Source organism: Rissa tridactyla, chromosome 5 (assembly GCF_028500815.1).
Source record: "Rissa tridactyla isolate bRisTri1 chromosome 5, bRisTri1.patW.cur.20221130, whole genome shotgun sequence".
Lineage (NCBI taxonomy): Eukaryota > Metazoa > Chordata > Aves > Charadriiformes > Laridae > Rissa > Rissa tridactyla.
In genome coordinates this window covers 13,385,894-13,410,293 of record NC_071470.1, presented here as the reverse complement: position 1 = coordinate 13,410,293, position 24,400 = coordinate 13,385,894, and the positions used below count along the sequence as shown (strand labels likewise).

The following is a 24,400-nucleotide window of genomic DNA, read 5'->3' as shown; positions in this document are numbered from 1 at the left end:
AATTACCTGACTAATCTGATGCCAAAAAATAGCCAAAGTCTTCTTTATGTAGGACTCTCGCTGGTGCTAGCACATATGAAGAGTACTTTTGAGTAAAATTGCCAGCCATAGGCAAAGTGAAGAGTTGAACATCCAGTACGTCCTCCACAAACCAGCATAAAACACGAGGTTCTGCTCCTGCGATGACCTCTCCATGGAGCAGCCTGATGATGTGAACCACATACACTTGTGAAAGTCCAAAGGATGAATCTTTGTGGGATTTGCCTCCTTTTCTACATTTTGGTAGCGGCCTGTTGGTCTTTCTGGAGAGTTCCTGAAGAAAGTAACTATAAATTTAGAGAGGGAAGCATAGTATACTGCCAAGTGTAATTAAAGTGGATTTAAAGTAAAATCTTTGTAGACTATATTGATGCACTTACGAAAGCATTCTCCAGTACCAGAAGAATAAAAATCCCTTTATTTCTGCTACTTCATTATAATTATTAATTCACAACTCAAAGCGATAACAAAGTGTGCATACTTCAGGACAAGGTGGTTCTTAAAACCACCTTTCAGAGAAAAGCATAATTATGTTTCAGCATGTTTCTTATCAGAAAGGCTTGCTCCAGAACTCAGAAACATTCTACAGGCTTATACAGATCTTTTCAAAATGCAGCTTCTGGACATACACAATTGCTTTGTTGCAAAAGCAGTTTTATTACAGTAGTCACTTCCATACCGACAGCTTTCTGGTCAGATGCAATTCTGATTCACTTCAGTGTGCCAAGATCAAAGCTGAAATGGCTGATCAAGAAAAACACGTTTTTTTCTGAAATCAAGGGAAGATTTCTATGAGATGGAGAGAAACGCAATGAATGGCAATGGAGGGCAAGTAACATTATTTTTATAATTCACTTTTATATTTTGTATCAAGATATGCTGCACTTTCTGATTCAAATTGCAGGTCTGTTTATGCAATGTGAATTTCTGTAGGTGCTTTTCACATGTTGAAATTAAAACTGCATACATTGTGCCCATTATATGTACTGTTTTCATTGGTTCAAAGAGCCTACCTCACAAAATTTTGTTTCTGGTCTTAACTACATGCTTACAAGGTCTGTACATAGCACCTGCAAAACCACAGAGGTTTCACCAATGTATTTATGATGGTTGTTTTCCTTTTTTTTTTTTTTGGCCTACACAACCACGGAACCCAGAAGTGACCTGCTCCACAGGAGCAAACACTAGGAGAATAGGAAGACATCTCCCTGAAACAGGACAGAAGGGGGAGCATCGCCTGGGAACAACCGTTACAAGTTAGCGTGGTGGGATGTGCAAACATCAGAGCCATTCCACTTCCCATAACCAGCTAATTAGAAAGAGCTCAAGCCTGGAAGAACACAGAAAAATACGGATATGGGCAAAGCGAGCAGATAGGCAAGGACAAAATTAAAAGTTATCTAATGTTCATGGAGTCTCTTTAAACTCCAGCATCTTTGGTCCAATGCAGAAGGGCCTTCAGATTTCCCTGATCGCCCCCTTAGCCACAGACTCAAGTGGCTTTGTGCATGACGCTCCCACATCACAGCCCTACATGGCTTTTGTTACCAGTGCAGTTCTTGTACTTCACTCTGGTCCCAGCATACAGTTCCTCCAGGGACTGTGACCTGCACTCCAGTGCTCTGTATGAAAACCTCAGGGTGGAAACGTAACGCCAGCTTCCTTAGCTAACCTCCCGTTCCTCAGCCCAGAAGGGAGCATAGGATCATAGAATCGTCTCAGTTGGAAGGGACCTTTAAGATCACTGAGTCCAACCATCAACCTAACCCTGCCAAGTCCACCACTAAGCCATGTCCCCCAGCACCATGCCTACCCGTCTCTTAAATACCTCCGGGGATGGTGACTCCATCACTTCCCTGGGCAGCCTGTTCCAATGTTTGATAACACTTTCAATGAATAAATTTTTCCTAATAACCATCTTAAACCTCCCCTGGAGCAACTTGAGGACATTTCATTGCTGGGCATACTTGACAGACATGCTCCTGGCCACATAAGCTTGTTTTAGATGTTTCCGTTACACATACATTTTTCCTATTCACTACCTTTTCATATTTACCTGCACATTCATCAAAGCGTGTGCTGAAGCTGACACCAGTCTAATGGGTTTTGTGGAGTCTCTAACTTTTTGCATCAATTTGGCCTGGTACGGTCTCCACAAATGCCTTCTCTGTCACAACTGGAGACCTTGCTTGCTCTAGAAGTCCCTAATTCTCAGGGTAGAGACAGAACAAACCCACTTTCTGACAGACGGTAGAAAGTACAGAGCAGCAAACTCTCTTCTCCCTTCTGTTTGGTCCTTTTCCTTTCCATCTACTGGAGGCCATTGCGTGCCTTACAAGGACGGTTCATTTTTCTGTAGACACATAACGTCAGGACACACGTTTCAAATGCAATTCCATGACAACCATTTTTAGCTGCTAGTTCTCAGTGGCTCATCAGCTGGTGCTCCTCTCCCTCTCCAGCCATTCACACGGTGGTGTTATGCCCCCTGTCAAAAACATCGTTTTGATGGTTATATAAAAGATACTTAGACTTTCAATAAAGTCTAACACCCACAAAAAGGCAGCTCATTACACATTTATTGCTGTCACACCATAAGAGTAACCGTCTTGTCTTTTTTTTTTTAAAAGAAAAAAAAAAAAACAAAACCATTCTTCAGCCTTTCCTGTTCAGTGCTGCAGTAAAGGACAGGACAAATATAGGACGATACTAAAGATGAAACACCACCACATATCCTTAATTATAAATCCATTTTTACATAACTTGCTATAAAATTTAGAACGAAACTATGTAAACTTTAAGTCTCTGAAAACTAAGAGGTAGCAAGACAAAAGTTCTTGTCAGCAACATAGTACAGATTAAGTTTTAAATATCCGCTTTAATATTCTTTGAAGTACAGACTTTCTAGGTATCTGCTTTCTTCAATGTATTCACATTATACATCTATAAATTGTATAAATGGATCAGCACATGTGTCTTCTATCCAAATGACATCCCAAACTTGATAGTGTACACTCGTATGAAATAAATTATTTCTGCTATTGTAAATAAAAGGAATAATTCTCAGTCCTTTTGTGCTAAATGATAAAAACAGTGTGCTAACAATAAAAATCAGTTAAAAAAAAAATCAGTTACCAAAAAATTAAGCCTCTTCTCTCTACAAAAGCATTTTAGCAACATATGCTACCACAGCATAATGAAAGCTAAAGCGGCACGTTCAGTATGCATCACACTGAAGCATTTAAACACCTAAGACCATATCAAAGCCGTACGTTCTTTCTTCTATAAAGTGACTACATCAAGAGGAAAGAGAAAAGCAGAGTGAAGACAAATATACCTATGAACAAAATAAACACACCTAACCAATTTATTCATTAAACTCACAATTTAAAAACCAGCATGCTCCTGAACAGCCTACTGGACAGCCTGCAGTAACTCTTCACAGATTTTTTATAAAGCTAAACAAATATCAATTCCAACCTGATTTTTTTAGCTTGAATTTGGTACCATTTATGCAAGGTCTTTACCTGTTATCTGACCCATTATCAAATTCTGCTGCTTAGGTATATTCAAAGACAATGATCAGAACAGGTCTGTTAAAGAGTCTGCAGTCCTTCAAAATACATTTTCCAGTCTTTCATTCTTATGATTCTTTACCCCTTTCTCCACTTTTTCTGATCTTTCTTGAACTGCTGACACTGAACAACATGCGCATCTTATTAAATGTACCAGTACCAAATAAAAGGGAAACAGACTACATTTTATACACACTTTTAAAAAAAAAAAAAGCAAAAGCAAAACCCAAAACCAAAAAACACAACCAACCAACTTCTGTGCTAGTTTTAATATTAGAAACATATATTTAGGTTTCCCATCCACGAAGCCTATTAAAATACTTAGAGGCCTTTCTACGAGAGCTTTTGTCCTCCTCCTCTTCTCCAACCAGTCCTCTGAAGTCCAATTTTGTGTATGGATGTATTATTTTTACACTTTGCTTATATGAAAACCTACAAGACAACAAAATATAGAAGGAGCTCAAGACCCTGATTTTGAAGCTATGAAGAAGGTATGCCATCAATACTTTGCCTTTTTATATATACAAAACATGCGTAAGACAGTTGAATGTTGAGAAGTACACATTAGTATTTCTGTAAGTATTGCAGATAATTTCCTCTTTACGTATAGAAGCAAGCTTTAACAAATAGTAGAAACCACAAGATTACTGGTGTATTCTTCTCTAGTGTTATGGCTTCTAACTTTTGTTATATACTACAATCGAAACCCAATCTGGTTTCAGGAAGGTTTAGACTAGGATTTACCAGTTATCGGCTGTATTAAGTGGGCTGGGAATATCCTTGTCACAGTCTGCATAGGTCAGCTCCTCTCCAGCACTGCACCCCCTTTTGAAAACATTAATGTATTAAAGTGAAAAGCTATCAACAAAACCAAACATAAAAACCCAAACTTTACTCTAAATAAAGCCCCAGTGATTCTTCCTCAACTTCTCAGCACTCAACAGGTTGCCTGAAGAGGTTGTGGTGTCTCCATCCTTGGAAGACACATTCAAAAGCCACCTGGACATGGTCCTGTTGGAGGCTGCCCTAGGTGATGCTCCTTGAGCTGCGGACTTGGACAAGATGACATGCAGAGGTCCCTTCCAAGATCACCCATTCTGTGATTCTATCCTGCTTTTGTTTGTAAAGCTGATTTTTCCCAGCATCTAAAAAGAACAAGTTTAGTGATTAATAAATTAAGAAACAATTTACTGCAATTATTCGCACACAAAGTCAAGTGTTTATTTACTATTTACAAGTATAAATACAGTAATGCTACAAGTACTCCGTCACATTCTTCATTATCATGGCACCTTAGATAAGGATAACATATTATGGAAGTAAGACGCCTTAATTTTACTAGGCACATGTGCAGTCACTGCCCAAGTTTAAGCAAAACAAATATGGCACACGTCATAAGTGATACTTTTCCATAATTCTATAAAACTTTAGTACTAAAAGCAACTGTACATTGGAATTTTATATTTTTGGTCAAACAGATAGAAGATTTTATTATTTTTATCAAAGGATTAGTAGTACATTTGGTCACAAGTCATAACGGCCTTCTCACTTCAGTATTTTATAGCATCAACAACTTTTGGCTTTGAAGGGAATCTTTTTTTTTTTCTCCACAAGTCAATGGGGAGCCATTGCCAGCAGATACTGTCGATGATCTGAATTCCATCATTTCAGTTGCAAGAGAACCTTCAAAAAGCAGAGAAGGAATGAGATTAAAGTTGGATCACACCCAAACTTATGCCATCCAGGAAGTACATCTTTTTGCTTTCTGTTATAGTACAACATGCAATTGTATAAACACGCCTTTCTTCTGGAAAATACACCAATCCCTCTCTCAGCTTTCTCTTACAACCTCACACAACTATCACTTCCAATAACTTTCTTTAGCATTTACTGCACGCAAACCATCCCTCAGCTCCCTGTAATCAAAGAGCGGAATGGTAATTTCCAGGTCTACTGAGATTCCTTCCGCACAAAGCGAAACTGAGGGACCATTTCTAGAGTGAATTCCTCCTTGTGCGCACATAAAACTAAGTAAGGAGATGACAACATCCCACAGCTTCCATATAGACCTTCAAGCAGAACAAAAGGCACATGGAGACTCAAGTCTGTCCCGGAAGAATTCTTGTTTGCATAGTCAGGAGTTCATGACAAGCTACTATTTTTATTTAGTTTTGCAGGAAAAAATCCAGGGAAAGCAAGCTGTTCAGGGCTCTCATTTCACAAGACCACCACCTGTATCTGGACTAACGCATTTATCTTACTGGGAACCACGTAGTTATTCAGAGGTCTCACGTCAGCCTCATTAAAGCAACTCGTAGACATAATCTTAATGTCTTTTGTAATTCAAAATATTAATTTGGCAGCACTATTACAGAGATAAATACTAAGTTATGAGCTACAGAACTGTTATTTTCAGTTGTTATATACTGATTTTTTTTCTAAATGTTGGTCTACAGATTCCAGCTATAGCATCCTAACATTACATAAAACATCTAAAGAAACCCCTTACTTGCTAAATGTTATGAAGCAACTAGAAGTTGCTAACTTCTAAAACACGTTGATACAACACTCCCATCCATCCTACAAGACAGAGAATTACGTCTCCCAGATAACAGACTTAAGTATTTGAAGACATTTTCAGATTTAAAAAAAGAAAGCAAGTAAAATCCCCCCACTTTTGTTTAGAACAGAGCAAGAATGAATCCTGAAAGATAACTGAACAGGGAAAGACGCGAGGGTCTGCAGTTATCACCAGGGTGCAAGTCAGATGATGATGCTTCCCCTAACAATTTTTCTTAAAATCCTCACTTCCCTTAGATTTTTCTATCAAGAAATCTGAGACAACGCAAATAAAGTTTCACTTTAAATTTTCTTCTTGGGCTACTGTATTGGAATTTCTGTAACTTTCTTCCTAATTCACTACGCCATGGAAATTAAAGCACTCAATTTGAACCAAACAACTCGCCCATATGCATTCCCAGACACTGACATTTTGCGAAGCTGGGGGAACACTGGAGTTCTCTCCAACCTTTCAAAGTCAAGTCTCATCTGACACTTTGTCATTTCATTTGCTTCTCCTCCTATTCTCACTAGGCTTTTTAATGGTGCTCTGAACAGACTGCTACGCTTATCAGGTTTCCAATTACATTTTTTTAAAATTCAAGACTAAACTGTGCTAAAACACCCCTGAAGTCTATCCAAGATAGTCTGCCTTATGTAAGGCTTTTTGTAACTCTATAGTCATGGCACCAATGAATTATTTACTTTGCATTTTCAACAAGACACCCAAAACAAACAATTTCAGTTAAAATATAGTCAGAACATGAGAAGTTAGGAACACAGGATAGCATCAGTAAAAGCTACCTTATTAGCGGCTTCCAGTGCATTTATAAGGTTCTGCAACTCTTCCTTGTTCATCTCTATAGAAATTGGTTTAATTTCACCATTTTCTCTCACATCCAAATCAAGATTGAGGAGTGGCATTTGCAGCATGGAGATTTTATCACTGGAGAGAGCAAGCTATGCAGATTGACGAAACAACAGAGTGTAAGGTGGAGCCATTAACTTTTTGGTCTTCCACAGCCTCACATCTGAACTTTATATTGAATGTTTACTACCAGAACAAACATTAACATGACAAAATCAACTTCTCACAAGTCATCCTGCAGTTTTTGGGTTTGCTCCCCACCGCTCCCCCGACCCATTGTTGGGATTTTTTGTTTGTTAATACCAACAATAGAGTGAAATACTAAAACCCCTCTTCATAGCAATAAATTTGTCAGAACAATTCATTAAAATTACTGGGCTGCTACATTTTTGTATTCTACATGAAAAGAAAGGTTGCATTTGATCATGGCTCTTTAAAAAGTGAAGTATATGAATGCTGAAGCCACCGTATTCAGATAGTTCTGGTAACCAACAAGTAAGAAGGGTCTTACAGAAGGGGGCAGCTGGGAGAAAGAGGACACCTTTGTGCATTTTTCAACTCTACAGCTGATCAAACACCATTTGTCAGATATCCTATTTGACAATCACTGATAAAGATTACATACCAATTGTGCTTTTTTTGTTTACTATTATACTCAGTCTAGTATAAATAAGGCTTTAAAAATATACTAAAATCAAAGATCAGTTGATAATACTGTAGGTCAGTATTGTACACACCTATCTTATTTACTTAGAGGAATGTGGTACAGCAGAGGGGACACAATGTCCTTGGTAGGATTCAATTATCGTAAATAAAAAAGAAAAAAAAAAAGTGGTTTAAAGCAAAATGAATACCATACTTCAGACATGTACCAGAAATTTGTATCACAAAATAGAAAGAAACTCAAAAAATCCTACAGAAGAAAAAGTTAAAAGAAACCACAAGCAAAAAAAGAAGAGTTCACATCAGACTAGTTTGTATTTTTGTCAGCAGTAAATGCAGTTAGCGAGAGATCAATCCTTAGTAACAGTTCATCTGAGGCACGTTATGATGCCATATTTGCTCTTGCAAAATCTCATCTATTGCCGTCATTGCTGTTTGATTTCTAAAGCTGTTTGCTGCACAAATTATTTAACACTTGTTGAAATGGAAAACTATTTAGCAGCTCCACAAATCTGTTTAACAGCTCCCATGGACTAACTAAACAACATTACTTACACTGTTTATATTTTAAGACTCTGATAGAGCTTAATTTAAAGCAGCTGTGTCTTCGTAACCCCAAAGCACCATCCAACTTAAGGCAACACAGTTATCACTGGCTTATTATCAAAATAAGTCTAAAGATAAATGATTTCAAACTAATTATTAAATAACTGTTTATTGCAGGAATCTAAAAATTTGCAAAAAGTCAGGGAAACTTATCCTGACTCAGTGTACTACTCTTAAAATTAAGCAAATATTTCTTCTTCCTTTGAAGAAAAATACTGTCTATTGAGGCCTCAAAATCATCACAGCACATGAAACTTTTAGGTGTTCCTGAATAAAGCTCAATCTCCTTTTAGGAAAGAGATAGGTATTGCAGCTTTAAAAGAAAGGAGGAGGGAAAAAAAAGAAAAGAGAATTTTACAGTTTATACAAATTTCTGGCAAGTCTTTGATGTGTTATCATGAACGTGCTTTTCTGATACCTACAAAAATTGAACCATGCTGCAGAATGAGCAGTCCTAAGGGAACTATATCAATAGTTACTTCTGTGGTTTGGAACACTTCTTTCAAACAACAGTAAGGCAACACTCACCTTTAACTGCCAGTCAAAATCCTGCAGCTGGGCAGAAGAGATTGCATTCACGCTTTCCACTTGCGCATTCCTGATTTCCTCCTTTCTGCCTTTTAGACATTTTGTGATTGCTTCTTGATAGTTTGGATTTAACTCACTTATCTGCTGAGCAGCCTACAAAAATAAAAATTGAAATTGTGATTGCTTAAATTATGAACCACAGAAATAACATATACCACCTGTAATAGCTGTGCTTGGTAGATAGCCAAGCTTCTACCCAGATAACTGTTACACGAGACTCCATAGCCTCATGTTTCTTTACTGCCCTTGGCAGTTGCTCTCTTTGATAGTTATGGCCAGTATTTACCACAGCGATGTATTAAAAAAAAAAAATTCTTGTAATTTAAATTAAAAGAGACCAGATAATTGAGGCTTTATTGGCCTTCTTAGAAGCCATCCTAAAATCAAAACAACAACAACAAAAAAAATCACACACACAAACAATACAGGTTTAGCTCTCAAAGTTTCTGAACAACAGAGACAAAATTCACTAGCTTAGCTGAAACAGACATACTGATGTACAGACCACCCTATGGCTACACAAGCATCTTTCTTTGATCTAGATACTAGCAGGTAGTCAAAATATGAGCAATGGGCAAAAGATGAGAATTAAGATTTCTGATAACGGAAGAAGTTTTTGCAAAGTTTAGACTTTTGGGACTGCCCTGTCCTTATTTCACATGGTCCTCCATTCACAGTCTAGGTTTGGTTGTTTTGTTTTTTTTAATTTACACACAGTCACTATTTTAAAGCACTTCAATGCAGCGGTAATGAACAAAGAAAGCCAAACAGAGTGTAAATTGTTTTTATTGCTAATGAACAGTAATGACAGGTTATTTATTTTAAGGAAAACAGATTTTATTTGGTGGTACTTAAGATACCAATTTAAGTGAATACAACAGTACTTTAACAAATATTATCCAGTTCTATTAAAAAAATAGAAAATCAGTGTCCAATTTCATTTTTTCTTTTAAAAGTCTTCACAGGGTATCTCTAAATGCTGCTAACCTTCTACCTATTTAGGCTCAGTCTGCTCCTATTCAAATGCTACACTATAAAAATACTTTAGTACTAAATAAACTATAAGACTAATCACTCTAATATGATCTTTCAAAGTCAAGCCCACCAGTGATGAGCCCTTACCTCTTCATCAGATATGTTCTGGCCAACCGCAGTTTTGAAATACATCCCTGTTTCTTCTAAAACCTCCAGCCACTCTGACAAGCTCCAAATACTGCCATAATCCTGGTAACGAGGATACGCACGGCCACAGATGCCATCAACTATTTTATGAAGGAACTGAAACAATGTGATGCACAACTTAAGAACATGATTCTATCACAGTTAACCTAGATCAGATGCAAGGCTGATCAGGCAACTCAGTTATCACCCCTCCATTCAACTGGGTACTGTCTCAATGCTTCTTCAGAGTGCAACTCAGGGACCATCCTAAGAAGTCATAGAGAGGTAGTCACTGAATATGAAGTGTCCTTCCCTCTCCCCCAACGTCAATTCACAAGGTTTGGCCACAGAAATCACACTGTGATTCAGAGCTGGACTTAACAGCTTTGTACGCGACTGTAAATATAGAATGGTTTAGGTTTAGGCGACACTAAAGATTATCTGGTTCTAACCCCCTTGCCACGGGCAAGGGCACCTTCCACTAGACCAGGTTGCTCAAACCCCCGCCCATCCTGGTCTTGAATGCACCAAAGGCCACCTCAAGTCATCGCTGCACTGGGCTTGTCTGGATGCGCAGCACAACTCAAACTGCTGACCTCCAAGCCTGTGGATCTCTCTAGCCTCCCAAACCAACTGTCCTCTAAGCACTGAGGCTCTTCTGTATGCCTGGCAAACCCAGCCGGGCCGACGCTTCACTGACTGGAAATGGCTGGAGCCCCTCCGGGAGCGGGAGAGAGGGCCCGCAGGCAGGCCATCCCCCTCAGCACCGCCTTACAGCGCTCAGCCCGTACTTCTGCTTCCGTTCCGGGGAGGCCCGAGGGGCCGTGGCGGGATGGCAGGGCGGCGGCCGGCCCCGGGAGGGCCCTGAGGGGAGCAGCACCGCCCTGCAGCCCGGCGGGCCCGGCCTCCCTCACGGCTGCCGGAGGGCGGCACAGCGGCCTCCCCAGCCCCAAGGGCTCGTACCGGACGCCGCCCGGCCGGGACCGGGGAACACCCGCCTGCCCCCGCCCCCGGTTCGCTTCACGGCAATCCCACCTCGAGGGCCCGGCCCAGCGGGAGCTTCTCCAGTAACCCCAGCATTTCCCAGTCCGTCTCGCCCCGGCCGCTAGCAGGCACGTCCCTCCTCCCGCCGCGGGCGGTGCCGCGCATGCGCACGGGCAAAGACACCGCCCTCCCCCTCTCCAGATCGCTGGTTCGAGTCCCGGCCCCGGCGCCGGTCTGTGCGACCTCCAGCCAGGCAGCTAATGAAGCCTGAACCCCCAAAATTTTACGAGCTAAGAAGGCCACTGGTCTCCTGGGGTGCGTTAAAAAGAGCGTGGCCAGCAAGTCGAGGGAGGTCATCCTCCCCCTCTACTCTACCCTGCTGGAGCACTGTGTCCAGTTTTGGCCACCCCAGTTCAAGAGAAAGAAGGACATCCTGGAGAGAGTCCAGCAAAGGGCCCCAAAGATGATGAAGGGACTCAAGCATCTCTTCTGTGAGGAAAGGCTGAGAGACCTGGGTCTCTCTATCCTGGAGAAGAGAAGACTGAGAGGGGATCTCATCAATGCTTATCAATATCTAAAGGGCGGGTGTCAAGAGGATGGGGCCAGACTCTTCTCAGTGGTGCCCGGCGGCAGGACAAGGGGCAACAGGCACAAACTGGAACACAGGAAATTCTATCTGAACATAAGGAAAAACTTCTTTACTTTGAAGGTGCCAGAGCCCTGGCACAGGCTGCCCAGAGAAGTTCTGGAGTCTCCTCTGGAGACATTCAAAACCCACCTGGACGCATTCCTGTGCAACCTGCTCTGGGTGACCCTGCTCTGGCAGGGGGTTGGATGAGATGATCTCCAGAGGTCCCTTCCAACCCCGACCATTCTGTGAGCTTTTATATGTAAAAACACTTCAGCTATTTTTACGTTCTGCCTGTTTTGCAGCTTTGCCTTTCACCCATAACAGGGTAACTTTCCAGCGGGTGGCAGGGGAGGAAGCTCAAGGCGTACAACAGGCACCACGTCTCTGACATTATATGAAATCGAGGATGTTGGGAGAACTACTAACTACAGAAGACCATGCTGCCAATACAGCGTTTTCCAGGAGCAACTCATTTCTTGTTTTTGCTTTGCCAAAGTGGGAGTTCAATACTAACCAGACCACAGAACAGATTTACAGAACAGGTTTTAACGTCACCAATGACCTTTCTGTGCCTTAAGTTGCACTGAATGTGGATGTGAGGAAGCAAAAACACACTGACCACTTGTACAAGAAAAGCCGTATGAATTCAAGTCGCAGCAAGACACAAAACTGAAATACCTGTAGGCAGACCTTATTTCACTGAAATTGCTAGGTTAATTCACAGGCAAACAATTAAGCATATGTAAGTATAACACTGGGCCGTAAGAATGTGAAAGCACATACAAGTCCATACTGGTGGATATAAGGTCTACGGAAAAACCCAGGCTGGTTAAGTCAGTTTGCAGCATGTCTTCTCCAAAGACGGGTATGTGGCCGTGTAGGAACAGTGTAGTGCGTGGGAGTTTTGGGGAAGAAACAGATGGGGAAGAACCGATTTCATGTTTTGCTGACTAAACTTTTAGATGCACACAAGTTCTCTCGGGGTTTGCTACTGCTAGTAGATTAGATTTTTAATAAAGGCTTCTGCAAAATGTATTCAGTTTTATCTTGAAGCTGCTGTTAAATTCAGGAATAACTGCAAATGCAAACAAAAAATGATTTTATATAATTTTCAATAATAATTTCATTTATTTCCCTGGAATTTGCTTTGTTAGATAACTGGAAACCGATCCAGTTTCTTTGAATTGCACAATGTTGCACACTACAAAACGCAGCAGCAGGGGGAGCTGCTGCTCCAAACAAAACAGGTCCAGAGACAACACTGGAGAAATACGAAGGCGATCCAGACTTGGAAAGAAATAACTTAGAAGGAGTAAGGAGAGAAGTAGTGAGTGTCCCACTCAGCTGAAAGGGACCAAACAAGTGGCAAATGCAAGACAGCAAAGATGTAACACATGAAAGACAGGAGCACATAAAAGGGGATAGGGAACCAGTATTGTGCCTGGCACAATCTCAGTGAATGGTTTCAAAGCAGCTTTTTTTTTTTTTTCCCCGATCTGAAGAATAAAGAGTTTCACTTTTCACAGATGTGTAGTTTAAAATAATATTTTGGATTCAGCCTACTGACATATGAGAAGCAAAGCCAGACCGCGCAAGGAAACCACAGCTGCATTAGTTAAATCCCTCTTTGGGAGCCCATCTGCAACTACAAAACATCAGGGCAAACAAAGCCAACCTTTGGAAGTTCGAGTTTGTTTGGACTTGCATTATTTTGATCCGCCATCAGGTCTTAGGCCTTAAAAATACCTGGTTTTCATGCTTCTGCGTACCACAGCAGCAGTAACCCACCCACCCCTCTGAAGGTAAGCTGTCAAATAACCACAAAATCAGAGACAGGGAGAGAAACTTGTAGAACAGTACATAGGTAGGCAAGAAAGAGACTCCAGGACAGCAAGAAAAGCAGCGGCTTTCTGAGAGAGACATGTGGAGTGAAGAGCATTCATATAATGCTGAACAGTCAGCATTATATTCCATTGCTGCTGACTTTGAGAGGATTTTGTTTGCTCGTACAGATAACCCACAAGCTGAACTGCAGTAGTTAAACCTATTTTAAAATTAATCCTTTTGTTGCCCTTGGTTTGGAAGAATGGCAATAATTAAAACGTTGGGAAATATTTTAATAATCATAGGTTCTTAATATTATAGTAGCATAAAGGTGTTTTACATTCCTCCAAGTATACCCAGTTGGGCAGAGCATCTGAGCACCAGTATAACTCTGTCCCACAAGGAACTACTAAAGTGGTACGTCAATATAAATAGATAACTGCGTATTCTACCAACACGGAGAGGGCAGTAAAGGGGTTTTTTAAGTGCAGAGGAAACAGGAGGTTGCAGTTCAGATTATGCTGAGCTAAATGTAGGTTGCCATGGAAAAAGGAGGTCCCACTGGTCCCCTAGCCCCTGTTGCCAGCTCTGCTTCCTCTCCCCATCCCTCATGCCAGCATTAGGCTGCCTGGGGCTGCAGGATGAAACCACAGCTGATATGGCTGAAAACTAATTGTTATTTTTGCAGCGATTTATTTTTTTCACAGGTTGGATTTCAGCCAGGTTGGAACAGAGCACTGCTTCTGACAGAAGAGACCTTTGTGGTTGGGACTGAGGGGGAAGACAAAACTACCCCTTCTGGCAGCCCACACTTAGATCAGATGAAACTGGTTCTGAAACTACAGCTTGACACATGAATATCAATCAGTGAACCACTTTAGTTATTAAACCAGGAATCTTGAAAGCTTTTATAGAAGCTTACACATAAACATGCTCATAGTGATATGCTACAGCTGAAAGAGATTGAAAATAATGTATCTCTCTTTAATTTTTACGCTCTGACCAGCTGATGAAGTTCATAGTAAGTAAGGCTGGATGAACACCATGACACTGACATGCAGAACATACTTTATCAGCTAAGATAACAGAGATTGTTTCAACCAAGGGCAAATAAAGAGAAGGTAATTTTAATAGACTAAGAAAAAGCAGTTTGTTGATACAGCTATGTCCATGTTAAGAGCACTTTTGCCAGTACAGCACAGCAGTCCTTTTTTATCATTAAATCCCTTCCAGGGTAAATACAGCAAACTTACTCCCAAGGCAAATGGCCTTGGGATTTACAAGTCTTTCTCAGTCTTGTCAGTCTGCCTCCAGTTTGGCAGTGCATCATGCTGGCCAGAATGCCAGGACTTCTTTGGGGTCTCTAAATAATACATAAGGGGCAGCTTTTCACAGCTACCTCCTACTTCTGCCTTTCTCTTTTCCATGAGGGATAGCAATTGAATAGACATTGCTGAAGATGTTCCTAGACTCCTATTAAAGAACAAATCCCATTTATGCATGCCTGTATCCAAGCTCAGGAACTTTACACATGTAGCTTTCCTTGAAGGATATTTAACAGCTGTTCCCATTGTTTTTCTTTTCTGAGACAGACTGTGTGACTACCGTACTTTGCCCAGAACTAGGATAAAGAAAAAATTCCAGCCCTGCCACAATGTTATTTCCTACCCACTTCATCTTCTTGCACCTGCAGAATTGCTACTAATATTAAGTAATACCTGCCTGTTCCTATAGGTGGTGTAGGAATCCATTAAGTTTGTGGCTTTACACCACCACGTTTATTAACTTTAAATAATATCTGATAAGAACCAGCAGTTCTTCTGGATTTGGGGTAAAATACGACCATGGCAGGAAGCCAGGTGCATGTCCAGAATTATAGAAATTCTTTTTTATTAGGAAACACATGGCAGTATGATATCAAAACCAGCAAATGCAGTGCTCATGAGGAATACAGAGAAATACATCGCAAAGGAGAAGGAGGCCAGAAAAAAAAAATAATTTGAAAGTGACATCTTCCCACAAAGCTATCTAAATATTCATGTATTAATTTGAAAAGTAGATTTGGGGAAGCAGTTGTAAGAGTCCTGCACAACTTCTTTATAGTTACCAACTTTTCGAACCTTGCTAACTGTCGCACTGTCACTGCAGTTGTATAACCTCCATGACCCATGACCTCCATGACTCCTCGGACAACTTCTGCTTTGAATCACATTGCTGAAATTCCCCTTTTTCTTCAGCATGAGAGTGTCTCACATTAACAAAGATACAAAAAGAACAGTGGCACACTGTGTACATCTTTGCAACGGCAAATGATTTCCTCATGGCTTAGTCACTGATGAGTAAGAGAGTCATACCAATAAAACCATTGTATCTCAGCTTGCTTATGTATAATTTCTCTTTCTAGGTACATAAAAAATGTTCTAATTTACCTAAAAGCATTACCAGACAGCTGAAAAACTCTGAGAACTTTCTGGCTCATGCACAAGTGCAAGACTTCTATAAGGCAGGAAAAAATTTTTAAACAGGGTTTGCTATAGTGAAATAATGAATCTCATTATGCAGGTGACAATAGCTTTGATTCGCATTTTGCTCACATCAATGCAATGGTTTAATGTTATTGCATAGGCAGAAATATTATTAATTTTCTGTGAAGTAACTGAGATGAGATTTGCTTTTATTTAGAGTTACTGTGGAGCAAATTCTGGAGAAGAGCTCTCCAGATAATTTCTCTTTGCACTGTGTAGACACGGTCTACTCATTCTTCCACAAGACACTGTACGGAATGTAGTACGAAATTTTCCTTTCAGAGTTTGGAGAATATGTCAGAAGAAATCCTGAGTGACTTAAAATAGAAAATTTACAATTTTGTTAATTTTCCCTAAATAGTTCCTCTACTTATAGGAGGAAAATAAGGAGAAAATATAAATTGTTAATTTGAAGACAGGATATGGTTTTTTTAATATGTGAACTAAAGTGCACTATATGACACAGAACCATAGCAAAGAGTGGTTGTTCTAATATTGTCACATATAGTACTAGTTAAAAGTAAACCCTAGACTTTCTTATAAGTTTGAACTTGACCTATAATACTTGTGAAAGAATAAAACTCTTTTGTCTTGACTATGGGTCATGGCTTTTCACTAATTAATCTTGGACCTGTGATGTACTGGGCTACCCATGTGGATCAGAAACATCAGATTATTTTTATTTGTTCAAGAATTGGATATAGTAGTTGTGCCATAAGTAACTATGTTAAAAACCTGACAAATTTTGTTTAGCAAGCTGGAGTCATCTGTTCAGCAGAAATGATGTGTTAAAAAAACTGTAAATAAAGTGAAGAGAAAAAAAAGCTTGAGAAAAATTATCACCCAGACAACAACTTTCTACATGCAAAGAGAGAGAAAAAAGCAACATTTACTAAATAGTTCATTTGATATCACTGATTCAGCTCATTTTATTAGCTGATAGAGTGGTTTGATAAAAAGATGCAGAATTAAGGTTATTTTGTGGACTAGATAAAATCAGCAAGTCAAATAACTTGCTTATACATACAATGAAAAGGAAGGCACGAAAATACATATCATAAGTGCATATCAAAAGTGTTCTGGTGCACAATAAAACTGTAGCAGTGTAAACAAGGTAATAATAAGTTTACAGCTGTAGATAAGATAAGGCTGAAGATTAGCCATGGGAAATTGCCACACCACAGTAAACAGAAAAAGAAGGGATAAAGCAATTCATCCCAGTGCATCCAAGCCGCCTGCGTGAAATTCCATTCAGCTAGTGCTACTTTCCAACCATACACACTTTCCTATCAGCCTAGAACTAGCAGCATTAGATGGTATTCCTTTTCTTTAGAGTTATAGTTTTGTCTCTTCTTATTCACTGGGCCCACGTTAGTTCAGCAGGGTAGTGAACCAGGATTGTTAGAAGCTGGAGTCTCACTATAGATTATCAATTCAGCTTCCCTATTGTAGAAATTACTCATGCCAAGATAAGAGGTAAATTCCTGTCGCATTAGAAGCTGCAGTAAGATGATAATATCTCATTTAAGATTATTTTCTGCTTGTCCTGGTAATTCAGAGCCCCTTAAAAGTGAAAGACTCTTTCACATTCCATGTTAAATTCCAGTTGACAGTTACTTTCTGCAGAACGGGCAACAGAATGAAAATCCCTAGAACAAAAAGTCCCATCATCTTCGTGACTTTCAGGATGAAAGCTCCTAATACACATGATGGCCAAAGCACAGTGAGTGGTATATCAGTCAATGCTATGTCAGTAATAATAACTGCTAATACTGACTGCCCTCCAGAACTGGGATATAACACAAGCTTCCTAATTCCTGGCATTCTGCAGTTGGCCAAACATAATGGTATAAAACCACAGGCAAAGCATGAGGATTGCATGAGTACTACAGTCAGTTACTCCCTTAAAACTTGTCTACACAAGCTACGTCATGGCAAATTATCCAACATTAACTAAGGGCTGAATGGATATGTTAAACAGCATTACACCTTTGGCTGGACACTTACATTCAGAATTTAGTTAGCCTTCATTGGGTTTGATATAATTCATTCTTATCTGGTTTACTTTAGCAAAACAAAGGTGGATGGATAAACACCAGGAACAAAAAGAACTATTTAAATCGTTAAAACAGTGGTCACTGCTAGTGTAAGAGCAAATGGGTATAAGATTGAATTTAGAAGCTAGAAGATAATTCTTAACCCTCACAGCAACCATACTCTGGAACAGTTTTCTAATACAGTAATAGGAGCAAAACACATAACTACTTTTAAGATAAAGCTCAGTCAGTTTATGAACCAGATTACATGGCATGCTTGCAATAACAAGGGAATAGATTCAGTGAGCCAGAAGGTGCCTTTCAGGAAAGGTCACATGATAATATTTATACACCTACTCTACCTCTCTCAAGATTTGCAAAATGTACATAATATACACAGAATATATCTTGCACTGTAAAAATATAAAAACAAATTTTAGGTCTTTCAAACTAAGCATGTAGTCTCAGAATCACGAGCAAACAATTTCACATTGTGATGTTTATTCTTTGTTTCAATTTTTTATTTGTAACATGGAAATAGCAATACCTTCTTGTCTTACAGGGAGCTGTGAAGGAAAATTCATGAATATTTATAAAATGCTCACTCCAGTGATGAACACAATCTCCTCATGAGGAAATCAATAAACCAATGCAGATTTAAACAGTGTACGGTAAATAAAGGTTATAGCCACACACAGACTAGAACAGATAAACAGCTGTCTCATTCACTGTGCATCCATCAACCTGTAAACTGAGGCAGGCTGGGGTCCTGTCAGGAAACGTATCTGAGGATGTTGTAGTAAGAGACTACCTTAGTGCATATGCACAACAGACAGCTTCGATTTGCACTGGCAAAATATTGGGTTTTCACATATAACATGGGTTAGGACTCTAAATACATCATTTAGCCAATGATCTTGTAAACAATAATTCATTGTAATTTAAAATTTACATTTTTTTCTCTGAAATCTCTGCTGCGGTTAAATTATTTGGGCTTACTGCAGAGCTAAGGAGGAAAAAGGTGATCAAATTACTGGGTGATAATCAAATCCCTTTCTGGCTATAAATTATGATTAATATGCTACCGCATCTTCAAAGATATTTAAAGCAGAGTGTATGTCATAGTATGTCACTATTTATACTATAAATACACACCAGATCTCTCAGGTATATCCACTGACCTGATAAGAATGCACCTTGTACTTGCTAAGCTGGTCCAGGAGTATCCATGCTGCAGTGATGATAACCATCTATATCCACAAACCCAAATCCCTGCCGGCACTGCTACTTATGTGGATTTGGCACTGGAATGCCTGGGAAATCATACCCTGGTCCTTAGCATTTCATTAACTTGAGGTGCTCCGGGAAATGTTTGATGGCATGCTATGACAAATTTCCCTCTTCCTTCCAGGTCTTCGTGGGAAAGTTTTCAGTCTGCCAGAACGTTTAGTTGACAGTTGCCTCGTGTAAGTTCCTCTTTCATATGCCCCAATCAGTGTCAATATAAGCACAGCTGGACAAGCCGTTCATGCTTGTACTTGCAGAATTATTGCAGCCAGGAACAGAGCTGTTGAAGAACAGAGAAGACCAAAGAGCTCTCCAGCTGTGCTGGAGTCATCAATGGCTCTCACATGCCCAAAGTTTTCCCTTTTCGTGTGGCTATTCAGGAGTTAATATGAAAGACACCTGCAGACCTCTCTGGAAAAAAAGGGATATATCTCTGTGGATGACATGCAGTGTTACTACCTCAACACAGAAAAGCTATCAGTGAGATTTCTCAATCGAGAAGTATCTCTGGTAACTTGTAGTTACTCTTCCATAGGATACTTGGGAGAAGACAGTTTAATGACACTTCAGACAAGCTGGATGGTTGCTTTGTATGCTTGAGATCAAGACCATTTGTACAACTGGACAGTAGTAAAGAAGGATAAAAGTGAAAACCTGTATGTGTAATGGACAAGGTAGGCGCCAGTCCAATCAGACCTACGTCTCTGAACAGCTCATACACCCTGCTTCAACACATCTAATTAAACTGCACAGAGTGCTGCACTAAGGCAGCTATGCTCCTTCCGGCAGCCAAGCTAGCTCAGTTATGGTTTGGTCAGGTATTTTTGCAGCACACTGTTGTGCAGGCCTAATCGAGGCAATCGTTATTGCTGGGCAAACAAGGGAAACAAAATGATGCCTTTTGTAGTCGTAAGCTTACAGAATGGACTGATGTGCATGAAAAAATACGAATGGGAAATGTGGGGCTCTGCATATTAGTTATTTACAGCTCTGATATCATTGCGGAAGAGGTGGCTATTTTGTTAAAAGCTTTGTGATGTTCTCTTCTTTCCCAAACACCTGTGCTAACCTGAAAGTTCCAATAAATCAGTACGTTAACCAATTAAACAACATTAAAGTAACTGTTTCCTGGCAGGCCTACTACCACCTTGTGTCTTGCAGCAGCTCACTCCGCCCTCCTCAGAGTTGCACCCTCTTTCCTACAGCACCAGAGCCAGCAAAGGCGGTGGATCCTGCCAAGGAAACGGAAGAACTCCGTTATCTTTTCCTGCCCAGAAGAATAAACCTGCATAATTTCAAGGCAGCAATTATGGACTTCCTTCCTATAGATGTATTTTTATTCCATCTGACATACGAGTATGTTTTGAAATTCCTGCTAGCCATATGGGCCCTTCAAAGAACAGACCACCAGCTGCCGTTCAGTGAAACGTAACCAAAGTGTTTTCAGTGTGTGGTCAGGGATGCGGGGTGTGCCAAAATGTGGGACAATGGAAGAAAAAGATGCCATGCACACAGGAAGGAGACCACAACCACCTACCACTGCTCAGCACAGCCCTCCTGGCTCTCTGATAGGAATTCGTCATTGATACTGGGCAAGTACTGCTACCTCCAGTCCATTTCAATAGGGACCAAGGGGTCTGCAAATAATTTTTTTATTGTTTTTTTTTTTCTTCCTTTTTCAGCAGAAGATGGTCTTGGAGTAGGAATCCTCTCACTTTCGCGTAAAAGGCCGTGTGATTTGGTGGTAAGGGGCAGCCTTCAAGAGTGCTCTGGAAGGCAGTAAGAGCAAAAAGTGTGGGGCTTCAGAAAGGGCTGCTGATGAAACAACTCACTGAGGTTCCTGATGGCAGTGATTTGTTTGAAATAATTTGGGCAGTTTCTCAATAGCTAGAGGCTTACTTCCTAGAAAACAGGAGAGAGTGTTTGCTAACCTTGATCAGCTCAGCAGCTAGAAAACTTGATGTTTAGACAGGCTGAGCTGCCTTCAGCGCCACACTGTCCTGGCAAAAGATCAACAACATCAATTTCCCCGACAAGCTGTCAAGGGCGCCAGGTTCTGTCACAGCATCGCTCCTGCCACGGCCTCCACCTCCTGAGGCCTGAAGGAAGGAAAAAAAAAAAGGCATTTAATGATAACTAACCTTTGGATGGGCAAGCGCTGCGGTCGATGGAGAGTGTAAAAGCCACTTTGTTCGCTTTTTGCCTTGAAAACTCAGCATGGCAGGAGAAAAAAAAGGGGTGCACGGCTGCTGCCGCCTGGGCAGGACAGCCCTTTGCCTGGCTTGGGGCTGGGTTTGCCCCCGGCTGAGGGAAAGGGCTTGCTTGGGGGTACCCAGCCTCGCCTGCCCAGGCGGCAACCAAAGGCCTGGCCCCCACGGCAACGAGCAGCCCCTCACCCGAGGCCGTGGGGTGCGCGGTGGGGCCGCTTCTGGAGGCTCCCCACCTCCGGTCCTGCCTCGGTCGCTCCCCGGGGGAGAAGGACCAGAGCGGGAAGGAGCCGAGAGCAGAGGGGCGGTAAGGGCAGGGTGAGGAGTCGGAGGGCGGCGAAGGGCGCCGGGGGCGGGAGGCGGAGGCGGGCCGGGGCGGCGGAGGGGCCGGGCGGCAGCGGCGGGGCGGAGCGGAGCGGCGGCGGAGAGGGAGCGAGAGCGGCGGGGGGTCGCGGCCATTAGGCGGTGATGTACGCCGTGCTGCCGGTAAGGCCGCCGGCAGCGGCTGGGTGCGCGGCTTGGTGGGGCGGGAGGATACCGGTGCCGGGCTCCCGGTCCGCAGACCTGAGGGGAGGGAAAGGTGGAAGCAGCCGCTGTGGGAGGAACCCGGGAGCCACCCGTGTCACCGTGCGGCCTTGGGGACAAACGAGCCGGCGGGGAAGCGGGGCTGCCGGCTCGCTGCGAGGCGACCGGGGGAGGCTTCCCGGGCGGGGGTCGCCGCTCCCTCAGGCTGAGGGGAGCGTGAGGCGGCCGGTTCTCGGCGTGGAAAGGCAAGGTCGTCCCACCCGAGCCGTCCCGGTTTCCACCCCGCGGTGGGACGCGGGAGGCGTCGTGGTGGAGGCGGCAGGGGTCTGGTCCGGGCAAGTGCTCGGGAAGACGAACCGGCCTCCCCCTTCCGCCCCTCCCCCGCAAAGCCGCGGTCGTGGTGTGCAGTGGAAAAGGGTGCTTTTAAATTTGCTTTAAATTATGCTTTTAAGTGTCCCCTGGGCCAGGAGGCCACCCCTCCCGGCGTTAATCTCACCGACTGAGCCGCTCTGGAGGCAGACCAGAAAGAAAAGGTAATTAAGAGCTTGACTTCAGAAACAAAAGGCTTTGTTTTAATAGTTCATGGCAGTGATTGAGGGAAAGGGTGTAAGCTTTTAGGTGCTTTACAGATTTATGGCATGGAAGCGGACTTAGGCCCATGTGAGTCCCAGGGAAATCCCTGAAGCTTCAGGAAAGTACGGAGGGGTGCGCGGTGCACTCGGTTGGTTACGGGATGAGGCCACAATAATAAATACCGGGTTTAGAAGTGAAAAAATGTTCACAAAGATGGGAAAGAAAAATCAGAGTTCCTAAAAGGAAGTTATTGTTCTGTCAGAAGTACAGCTGCTGTTGAAAAAAAAATGTACTTTTAATATCAAAATTACTATTGTTTTCATACTAAAATAATACTTGTAGGGTATTCGTATCTCACTGATGACCATAGTATTGAGAAAGCTCTTATTTAAAAATATATTTGTCTTCATATCATCACCAAGAGACAACAGAATTGTCATTATCCCTGTTTTTGTAAGTGATGATTGCAGCAGAGAGGCACTAATGGTTTCGCCAAGATCAGAGTGGGATTTAATTCTCTTAACTCCTTTGCATGCTCTAAAAGCTGTTCTGAAGCTGTCATTTTAGACTGAATCTTTACAGTTAGCCTGTGGTCAGTTACTGTTTACAGGAGCAAAAGCTAGGACTGACAGACAAGGATCACTTTCTTTTGTTAATTGCCACTTCGGTGGACTTCAAAGGCAATAGTCACAGATGATATATACTAATGAAAACTAGACCAAAATGAGGACTGACTGAGTGCCCTACGTAAGTACTCAAAGACACTCTAATATGACATTCCTGTCCCTCTTCCCTGTGCCAACGTGAGTACTTTCACAGCTGTAAACTGCATCGGGAAATGCAATAATGTTATTGTCTTTGGGTTAGTAAAAGGTCTTGCAGATCAGTGAGTTCAACCAGGTTCAGTAAGTACCGGATCGATTACGAAGGAGGGGACAAAGCCAGGGGCAGGAAGTAGGAGAAGCAAGAGCAGCTCCTTTCAGTGTTAGCTTTTAAATCAGTTCAGCTACTCAGGGCACTGGTGCTTTAGCATCTTAAATAGCTTTGAGTTTACTAGGGTCAGAATTTGAGCCTTCTTCACCCCCTGCATTTCTTTCTGGGCTTCTATATCTTTTGGCTTCATTTTTAATAATAAAACTTCTAAAGATGCATTTTTGTAGTTGAGCCTTGAATTGCTGTAGGACGCTTCTCTCTTTCAGGCCTGATGTATCTTCTCAAGAGGCATGTTTTGTAGTGTTGCAGAAGCTCTGTAGTGGTTAAAGTGGATTCACAGGTTATTCCTGTCAAAATCTCCCCAAACAGTAGACAGGTTTTATTGGTCCATGATGAATATCTGATTGTATTCCCAAGGTTATAGAGGAGTCATTTTTGTCAAAAATTCACTACGGTGTTGGAAAATTACATTCACTGCTGTCTTGAATTCTGTTGAACAGGGTTGTGGCCAATGATGACCTGTATCACACCTAATTGTGGTTTCCCTAATGACTTTTAAAAGTCCTCTCTTGTCCATATAAAGCCAGAACCCATCAATATATACTGATATGCTGTTGAAAATGGGTATAAATACTGGCCTGATTTCAGCTGTCCTATTAATGAAATGAAAATACATTTATGTGTTCTGATTATAGGGACGATGCATAATTCCGGTGTTGGACAGGAACAGCTGATAGTTGAAATAATTGTCATGAAATATTAAGTGAAGTCTGCAAGATCTCAGCCTAATTTTAGACCAGAATATAATAAACAGTA

General features: G+C 41.5%; 2 protein-coding genes across 8 annotated transcripts in view; one reads left to right on the top strand and one right to left on the bottom strand.

Annotated features, from left to right (window-relative positions):
* Positions 1–4,800: 4,800 nt before the first annotated feature.
* On the bottom strand, positions 4,801–11,189 carry COMMD8 (COMM domain containing 8). Of its 2 annotated transcripts, XM_054203501.1 has the most exons (5): positions 11,095–11,189; positions 10,021–10,176; positions 8,839–8,991; positions 6,978–7,133; positions 4,801–5,297 (listed from the first exon to the last, which is right to left on the bottom strand). In XM_054203501.1, exons 1-5 carry the CDS (start codon positions 11,137–11,139, stop codon positions 5,277–5,279), a joined length of 531 nt encoding a protein of 176 aa, XP_054059476.1. In that variant the 5' UTR covers positions 11,140–11,189; the 3' UTR covers positions 4,801–5,276. The 2 variants fall into 2 exon arrangements, with proteins under 2 accessions (XP_054059476.1, XP_054059475.1); XM_054203500.1 differs by lacking the exon at positions 4,801–5,297 and having other exon boundaries at positions 6,930–7,133.
* A 10,769-nt stretch (positions 11,190–21,958) lies between these two features.
* The window catches only part of ATP10D (ATPase phospholipid transporting 10D (putative)), a 47,413-nt gene continuing 44,971 nt past the window's right edge, over positions 21,959–24,400 (top strand). For 2 of the 6 annotated variants that reach the window (XM_054204223.1, XM_054204220.1), the window contains exons 1-2: positions 21,959–22,039; positions 22,531–22,611. The gene's annotated coding sequence lies outside the window, so the exon portion shown is untranslated. Of the gene's footprint in view, positions 22,040–22,098; positions 22,612–24,400 lie in introns of those variants that run through there. The other 4 variants (XM_054204221.1, XM_054204225.1, XM_054204224.1 and 1 more) reach the window with 4 other exon arrangements.